General features: G+C 41.2%; 1 protein-coding gene across 7 annotated transcripts in view; it reads left to right on the forward strand.

Moving 5' to 3' along the window:
* SLC38A1 (solute carrier family 38 member 1) overlaps nucleotides 1-6,008 on the forward strand; it is a 69,149-nt gene extending 63,141 nt beyond the window's left edge. For all 7 annotated transcript variants that reach the window (XR_012017433.1, XM_072798228.1, XM_072798227.1 and 4 more), the window contains one exon: nucleotides 497-6,008. Coding sequence is in view for 6 of the 7 variants with exons in the window: in XM_072798228.1 (XP_072654329.1) it covers nucleotides 497-598 (102 nt within the window). In the remaining variant the exon portion in view is untranslated. The remainder of the gene's footprint in view (nucleotides 1-496) is intronic.
* The last annotated feature ends 3,484 nt before the right edge of the window (nucleotides 6,009-9,492 follow it).

A 9,492-nucleotide genomic window follows, 5' to 3' on the forward strand; every position in this document is an offset into this window, starting at 1 on the left:
AACTTAGTTGTGGACACCCATTTCCTATTTCACTTGCTCAGATTGACTTTGCTTTTATATAACTTTTTTCCCACTTTTCCAAACAGAAATGTTTGCCTGCCAATGATAACTAACCTTGGTTGGTTCATAAAAAAATAACAAAATGACCTGTATATTTTCAGAGGCTTTTTTTTTTTGTTTTGTTAGGAGCTTAGTTTGAAAGAAACTATAAGGATACCCAGAGAGTTATAGAATGGATATTTGTTCTGAGGTGACATGAAGTCAAAGATCAGAATGTGGAGGATGGCCCTGCATAGCTAGTTCTTGTTTTCCCATCCTTGAAGAATCAGATCCACACAATCTTGGGATGATTCTCACAGTTCAGCAATGGTTGTAACAAACTCCAAATTTTGGGGACACACAAAGAAGAGGGAAAGTATTTCTATTTTTTTTCCCCAGGTGTATGTGGGAAATGTGGGCCTCACTGAAAATAACCCATGCCTTTGTGTTGCTCCAGGCTGCCCTTTTCTTGGGCCTGGGGGTGTTGTTTTCCCTGGTCAGCATTCCCTTGGTCATCTACGACTGGGCCTGCTCATCAAGTAGTGACGAAGGCCACTGAGACCAGCTGAGGACAGGAATCGTTCCAGCCCGCTGCCCCGTCATGTCACCACACATCAGCAATCTCTCATCACTTCTTTCGCAAGTTTACAGAAGCAAACAGAAATTCACAAGACACCTAAAATGGAATAACACTTCGGTAGCAAAACAAAAAACCTGTTTGTATAATGGTTCCTGTTCCTCTAAGATTTGGGATCGATTTCAGGATTGTGGTGTTTTTTTGTTTTTTTTTTTTAAAGTTTCATGCAATTGTATTTCTCAGTATTCTTCACAATCAGTTATTCTTCACCCTCCTAACTCTATTTTTTGTGACTTCATGGTCCTTTAGAACTTTGAAAACATAATGATCAATCATGTTTATTTATTATGCATCTGGATTCTAAAATAATTTCCCTGCCGATGTTCCACTCACACCATCTGTACCTTTTTAGAAGAGAAAACGAATCTTGAATTGTATATAGTTATTTTGCTTTACAGAAAAAAAAAATGGTTTCATAAATATTTTGCCTACTTTGGTTAACATAGCACACAGGGATAATCATAAGAGAGTGACAGGGTGTGTGCCATTGCTGGATCAGAACCTGCCCAATATTTGAGGTGGCTCTGATCAGCTGGCAGCCAGGTTCCGGCGGGCCAGTGGCCTCACTGGTACTACATCCTGCTTCATGCAGAGACATTCTGCAATGAGTGTTCTCAGCTGGGGAGGGGGTGAGAATGATTTCTTACCTTGGTAAATATTTTAAACTACACATTTGGGTTATCTAGCAAATGGAGTTTTGTTTCCCTCTTGGCCAACTGTGTCAAATTCCAATCCAAGTCACCTTCCACTGAGGGAGACCTGTGACACCTTTGTAATAAGTTGAGAAGCTAGAGTATTGCAAAAAGAGCATCCAAAATGCCTAAGAAAATATTCCTCTGATGCAAATAGCCTTCAACCCTATGCCTGTATTGTTGAAGGGAGAGAAGACATTTTCTTAAATTATAAACCCAGCAGCTTTTACTCATGTCCACCAGCTTTTTGCACAGAGAATAATGTGTATCTAACCAAGGATGATCTAGGATAAGTAATTCCTGTTTTATATTGGGTACTTTAGGGGGTCTTTAAAAGACTTGTTTTATATCTATAAATTTAGGTTATTACAAATATAAGATTTTTGTACCTTAAATAAGCCTCATTCCTATTTCTTCTCTATCAACAATCCACTCAGAGTCTTGGGGAAAAAATAAAGAAAAAGAACCTTCAGATATAGCTTTTGAGAAGAACCTGTGACAAAATCAGTGTACCTTCCTTCCCTCCGACGGGGACTTTGGTGCCTGTGCTGTCTCCTCTTCTCATCCCTAACCAAGGGGTGGGCCATTACCGCCTGCCCAGCGTCACTCACACAGAAGGACAGCGTTGCCTCACACCCTTACCCCAGCCCCACTGCCTCCTAAAGGGGGTGGAAGGAAATTACACAGAGACTGAAAAAGAAGAGAGTTGGGGACAAGGCATAGCTTGGAAAGTTGGAGGACAGCAAGGAAACCCAGAATCGCATCCCCCCGAAGCTGGGCCACCACCTGTGATTGGACAGTCCTTATCACGCAGTAAGAAATGTTTGTGCTCTTGAAATAGGACTTGTGGTTTATTCATATTCTGGTTGAATTTCTCAAACTTGTACGTTCACTGAGCACAGATTTCTTATCCAGAGATAAGTAGGATCTAAACCGTAGAACCTTGGCGGGATTTCCAAGCACTTAGCTCTGCGTTCTGTTCCTCCTTCACTCAAATCCCCAAAGATCTTTATTCATCATTCCCCAGGAGTAACAAGGAACTGTCCCTCCCCCATAGAAAAGGCAGGCATCGAAGCACCTTGTGATGGAAAGGTTATTTCCTGCATTTCTTGGTAGGATCATCATAGCTTTTAATGTAATGCTCCTGAGTTCTATCCACGTTAGGTCAGAGTTCGGGTAATTAGATAGGAATACCTACTCATCATGAATACCTAGCCTAGTAAAATCCACAGCCACCTCTGGCCTTTTCAGCAGTGTCTTCCATATTGGATGAACAGGGAGAGAAACTGAGCAACACGAGTCAGTTGGCCCTCAGAGGCTCGTCTAGGGCACCGAGCAATGAAATAGCCAGGTAGTGGACTGACCCTCCGTTAAAAAAGTACTGAGTTTAGTTTGCAAGCAATATTATGCTACTTTCTATTTTCCTCCTTAATTTATAACAGCTCATTTGACACAAAGTCAACTTAGAAAATTGTAACTCTTGGGATGTGTAGTGATATTTTTGGATCTCTGGATTTTCTGTGTCAGTACAGGGAACTTTTATTATTATTTAAGATATTTATTTAGAGGAGGCACATTGTTGTTGATGCCTGTGATACTGCAGGTTTTTAAAATCTTCTTTGTATGTTTATCTAAGTTGATTTTTGACTGAATATAATAGACCCTACTGTAATTTGTCAAATACCACAGATTAATCACATCATTTGTGTGGGATTAGCTGTAAAGTGTACTGCAATAATTCTTCTTGTTCAGAATAGTGAACTGGTAGCCAAAAATACATGTATCACAGATGTTAGGTAGAATTTAAACAACAGTCAAGTGCTATAGAAGTTTTTCTGCTAAATTAGTAGACTAACGAATATTATACCTTGGCCATTGGGAGCAGCACGTTTTCCTTTGGTAGCTAGAACCTTAACACTAGTGAACAGTGCCAGTTTCATACTTTGGATTTAGACCTGTTCTCTAGTTATTATCACACAATATACTAGTAAATCCCTAATTTAACGTAGTGTTGGGAGTGGGGTAGTAAAGTGTGTACGGGAGAGAAATCGAATCTCATTAAACACAGGCTGTCCCCGATTTATAAGTAGATCATGTTGCAAAACCCCGTTAGTTGGTTGTTTGCAACCTGGTATGTATTTTCCTCTAAAAACCAGGTTATACATGGTGGTTAGGCCCCAGAGCAGCTAGGAAGGATGATCAAACCCATCATTTAGCAGAATAAGGATAATAAAGCGTGATTGCTAAAAAGCCTAGCCACCAGAGAGAATACTGTTTCTAAGGAGTATTTGTTCAGAGTTGCCAAGAAGACGTCACTCCTGTTCATGGAATCTGGACGGCCCACGCTAGCCACACACCAGCTGCTGGACGGTGGGGGGAGGGTGACCACCAGTTAGTGGAGACCGTGTGGCCTGAAGCAAGGTCTCTGGCAAAGGAGGGAAGAGTAAGTCCAGGGCCACCAGAGAACCAGGTGGGAGGAGGAGGATGGGGCCTCTTGTGGGTTGTAAACCGCCGGGGACGTTCATTCCTCGGCTGGTGTCCTTTCTTTTGCCTAGAGGTCTCAGGCTTGGCCTGGCTTTTCTGTTTTGTAGGACCTGTTGCTCCGTGGTTTGTCCCCCCTCACCCCACCCCAGTTACAGGGCAGGATGCTGGCGCAGAGCTTCCCCCGAGTGCCAGCACACAGCACTTCGAATGGGTTTCGGGCTAGTGGACCGTGGTCTAGCCGCCTAGTAAGCAGGTCGCTGTCCAAGAGGCTCTCTACTGACTTTCCTTCTCTGTGTTTGCGGACCCTGTTGAGAAAGGCACACGTGGGTGACGGCCACGGGGCTGGGGGTGGACAGGGAACTGTGGTGGGATCCCTGTGTTTGAGAGGACACCGCAGAAATGGCCCCCACAACTGACTTCCTTCTGGAGTTGGACTCAAGCCTCTAAGGCCGTGGTTCTCACAGAGTGCTCCCCGGATGGGCCGCAGCAGCAGCAGCACCTGAGGACTTGTGGGGATGCAGGGTTTGGGGCCCCACCCCAGAACTAATGGAATCAGAAACTGTGGGGGCGGAAACCCTCAGCAGTCTGGGTTTGAACAAGCCCCCCATGTAACCTTGATGCACGTCAAGTCAGAGAACCACCACAGGCCAACTTGTCTCTCTTTGCTTCTCCCCAGTCGTCCTACCTCAGAGTGCGGTGCCTAGGAAATGTTGGTGCTGACGCACAGTCGTAAAGGAAGGCTCCCCGCACTCGGGTCTACCGGGCTGAGGTGCACTGGGATTACCTTTCTTTTGAAGCTGTGAAGACATGAAAGTGAAGTGTTTCTGTTTTTGTGGAGAACGCAAAGAAAACCCCCTTGGTAAATGTGGCCTTCCATAGAGGAGATCCTGAATTCGTGCCAGGAGTTAAGTTCTCCACAATGTTCCTGTGCGTTGTGTAATGATCCATCGTGCCCTCCTTTTAAAGTGAATTCTCTAGAAAGGTATGCACCGCATAAGCATCGACCAGCTGCTCGGAGAAGGCCGGGTTTCAGTAGGTCACAATGTTGGCCACTTATGGGGTGGGGAGGAGGTTGAGGACACCATCAGGTATTTGATCTCATGCCTCAGAGCAAAGCCACTGGCTTCCCTCAGTTTATCAATGGAAATGGCTTGAGGCTTGGAAAGGGCGGAAGCTTTGAGAATAGAATGCCTCCAGTCCACTTCCCTGTAAACTTGTAGCCACTCTCAAAACAAAGAAGACAGACTACATCATTGAGCAGGGCCAATAAATGGTTTTCCCTATGGATGGCAGATCTGAGGATCCTTCAGCAACAGAACATACTTCCTCTAAAATACACGCAGTGAATTATTGATGATGACATAGGGCTTTAGGTACAAATTGGGAATGGGGTGGCTAACAACGGAAAAACCTCCCTAAATCTAAAAGGGAAAGTGCTTGAAAATTGTAAAATTCACAAAGCTCAGTCCTTCTCCTTCTTTAGGGTTTTCTCAGAGGAAGGGCTGTGAACTGGGCCCATCTGTCTACAGGCTTGACTTTGTGTTTTTAAAAGGAAGAATCTATGCAGCTGAGGTTTATTGTAGGAAATATTTCATTTGTATGTAAATATGTTGTAAATAAATAGGAGGCTGTATATTTTTGCAGTTGTTGATTCACACTGAAATAGAAGTCTGCATATCAAGAATCTAGTATCTGCATAACGAGAATAAATGTTGTCATAGATATTAGTGGTTTTGTTTGGGAATTAGGAAAATTTACATTCTTGCCCAGGTAACATCATCCTCTCAGTGTAAACTTGGATTCTAAAAATCTTACTTAATTGTTTAGAAAGCAAAATGTCTGAGAAATAGTTGCATTGATTTCTTGTATTAAGATCAATTATTTAAGAGATAATCCTCTGAGCTACAAATAAGGAATATTTAGACCCAAATTACTGTCATATAGACATAGATATACCCAAAAGGACAAATTGTTTCTTCATAATGCTCTTTTGCCGTTAACACTGATACCACTACACAGTATTTATGAAAACAGAGGTTGGGGAGAATTTTTCTTTTCAAAATTAAATTGAATTGCTGCATTTCCCAAACCTTGGGATCTTTGACAGGGGGAAAAAAACCTGAATATTAACTATGAGCACAAATTTGATGGGGGGGGGGGAAAGACCTTTATTTTATCAAGCTTTTGAAAGTCTTGCATGTTTGCCTTTCATTTTCAGCGTTGACACCAACATAGATTGTCTTAAGTCATTTTTTTCCCAAAACACTTGAATCTTGATCGTTGGTACGTAGTCCACGCTCCAGGGTCCAGTTGTATTTTAGACTTCATATAAGTCCAGTATGTGTAGCACACCACTGTTTTATTAATATAAAAACTTGTAAATGACTTTCAGATGGGTGATAGAAGTAAGTCACAAGTCACAAAACCTTGCTATTCATGGTTAATCAAACAGTTTCTTTTCCCCCCAGGATGTGGTGTAAATAAAGAAATATTAAGAAGTTCTGTTCTATAATTGCTCTGTTAACATAGTTTTTAAACATTAAAAAATGTGAACTAAAAGCATTTTTGAGTTTTGCCTTCATTCTTTTGGGATGCAGTACTAAAATGGGGGGCATTTGATTGTTGGAGACAGATTTGCACACATTTGTCAGTGTTCTGGAACGTTGTATGTTCATGAAAACTTATATTTACATATCCAAACTTGAAAAACAATACCTCTGATAGAAATCTGATCTGAAACATATTACATATTTCTCCATTCTTTGTAATCAGGGTAGACTAAACATAATATTTCCCTTTTAAACTCAGGTTCATCTTTATGGATCAATTTCTTTTTTTTTCTTTTTTTTTTTTAAGATTTATTTATTTATTGATGATAGAGAGAGAGAGGCAGAGACACAGGAGGGAGAAGCAGGCTCCATTCAGGGAGCACGATGTGGGACTCGATCCCAGGACTCCAGGATGGCGCCCCGGGCCAAAGGCAGGTGCTAAACCGCTGAGCCACCCAGGGATCCCCTATGGATCAATTTCTATGTTATATTGTAATAGGGACTCTAGTCTTCCTCTCCTCATATTGTAGCCACCTGTAACAGAAAATTCTATCAACGCCTCCATTTCTCTGAACTATTATGGGGAAAGCTTCTGCACCTTGACCTTTTCTTTGTCTATTCCTGGCTCCTCCTCCATGATCTTAGGAAAGGTTTATCAGACCAGCAAGATGGCCAGATTCTGATATCCAGATTCCTTTTGCAGATGGGGTTAGTGCAAAAACAACCTGGACCTTGATGGTATGACTGGGTATGCAGCCCTTCTTGCCTCTCCCTGAGCTGCCTGGATGACAGCCCATTCTGCAGAGCACAGGTGCATGTGTGGATCTCAAGGTGGAAATTCGGGGCACAGGAGCTGTTATTCCAAATCAGCTTCATTGGCAAGAAAGCTGATATTTTTATACATGTATTCCTTGTCTATTCCTTAGCCAATCAAAACCCCCGAGGCAAAGAGTATAAGTAATTATTACTTTCAAACCCAAGTAGTTGTTAAAATGCAAACATCCAAAAGGCCATTGAATATATGAGCTGGTTTTGTTCTAAATCAAAAGATTCAATCCTCCAGTGCTTTTGACAGTTCTGACTTCTTCCACTATTACTCCGTGAATGTCTGCCAATACTGTTCTGTTGTGCCCTGTTTTACATATTACAGTCTGGGTCAGGGTTATTCTCTCTCTACCTCCCCTATGGGATAAACTTCAGGCTCATTGACTTTGCAACTCAAAAGACCTGTTTACTTACCTTCTAGACTCACAATTGTATTTTGTCTGGTTGGATAATCTGGAAGAGGTTGACGAGACCCAAATAGCAGGGCAATTTTTTTGTATACCAATGTTTTATCATTAGTTAGTTTAAATTTTAGACTAATCCGAATTGGCAGGACAATCTGTTCTTCCTCTCTGGGCTCAGTGTAACATCAAAATAACCTGTCAGATTACCAAAGTGTATTATAAAGCTGTAGCACCTACAACAGATTTTTACTGATGTGAAAATAAATAAATAGATCATAATAGAGAACACATAAATGGTCCAAATAACACCAGAATGGTGGCCTTTAAATTAATAGGGGAAATAAGGGTTATTCAATAACTATGAAAAAAATGATTAGCTTTTTAAAGAAAGTAAAGCAAGGATCCTCTATTGCCCCTTATATCTAAAGACGGCTCGAATACACAACACGTGGGCAAGTATGTTTTTTCACAAGTATAAACCCATGACTCTCATAAGGCTGTCATGCGTCAAAAATTTTATTTAGCTCACTATTAATGAAGGAACAAGTAAGATATTTTAAAAATGGTTCAAAGGATAACTCAAAGAACAGACACATATATAAGCAATTGGGGGAGCTGAAATGAATTTGCTAATAGACACAAAACTGGACTAACCCACAGGGAAATCAGTTGCATCTCCACCAGCAGAATTCTTTTATTTCTCTGGGCAGTAATCATTTCTACATCAGTTTTGCATAATTTACAAGGCTATAACATAATTCAAAACCCCCATCTCCCCAAAAAGGCAAAATATGTACAGAATCAGCTAACCCAGAAGAGATATCAAAAGTATTCCCAGTAGCCTTTTCTGCTGCTTCCAAAGTCTTTCCAATTTCCCTAACGGCTTCCTTTTTTTGTGACTATAAAAATCTCAAAGACTGTTTTTGATAATAAAAAAGGGCTGGACTCATTAGGTTTGGCCTGATTATTTTCTTAAGTTAGGCAAGTATTAATCATATAGGGTTCTTTGAATTTGCATTTAAAACTCATAGCCATGTAGTACTGAACAGCTACTGGAGCCACAGAATTGTATGTTTAATGTCTCTATTATTTACTAGCTCAAGGCTGGGAAAGGAACCCCAAGAAACTACCATATTTTGCTTGCACTGTCTATAAATTTGAGTGAATTCCTCTCTACTTGAGTCCCGTCCCCCTCCCTACCCTCTGCCCGGCCCCATTTTCACCACCTTTAAGGATTGTACTCGGCCAGTTTTGCTGGGATGGTTTTGTAGGCATTGGCTCCATAAGTAAAATAACCTTTGTTCCCTAGAGTTGTTTGACATAACTGACTGAGCATCATTCTCGAATATGACATTCCAGGAAAGACCATTGTTACACGATCAATTTTTTTCAAATTATGTACTGGTAGAAAGGAAAAGATTCTTGTTGAACCTATGCAAATAAGTATATTGCTGTGAAACAGTATGGGAACTCAGCTTTTTACTTTGGTGGGTGGAAGAAAGGTCAGTGAGAAGCAGGGAAAAAAAAAAGTTTAACTTCACCTTACAAGAGCAGGGTCTACTGGATTGTAGATTAAAGGTCACTTAAGAAGAAAAATGGCCTCCTTATGGATTCAGAAAATAGAGCATTTAAGACAGCCTCAACAACCACAGTCAAATTTCTATCAGCTCATTTCATCCTGTGAAATTCTATTCTGTGGGATCTTGATGTAGCATTCTGCTTTTATAAAGTTGTCTGCTTCTGGAATCGAGTCCTGGATGTCCACCCACACTGCACAGGTACAGCCTGAAAGCCATCCAAACTATGTCAGCTCAAGCTTGTACCCAAACATCTGTTCTTTGAAGTGTCAATAGTTCAATGTA

This window comes from Canis lupus, chromosome 25 (genome assembly GCF_048164855.1).
Source record: "Canis lupus baileyi chromosome 25, mCanLup2.hap1, whole genome shotgun sequence".
In the NCBI taxonomy this organism is placed as follows: domain Eukaryota; kingdom Metazoa; phylum Chordata; class Mammalia; order Carnivora; family Canidae; genus Canis; species Canis lupus.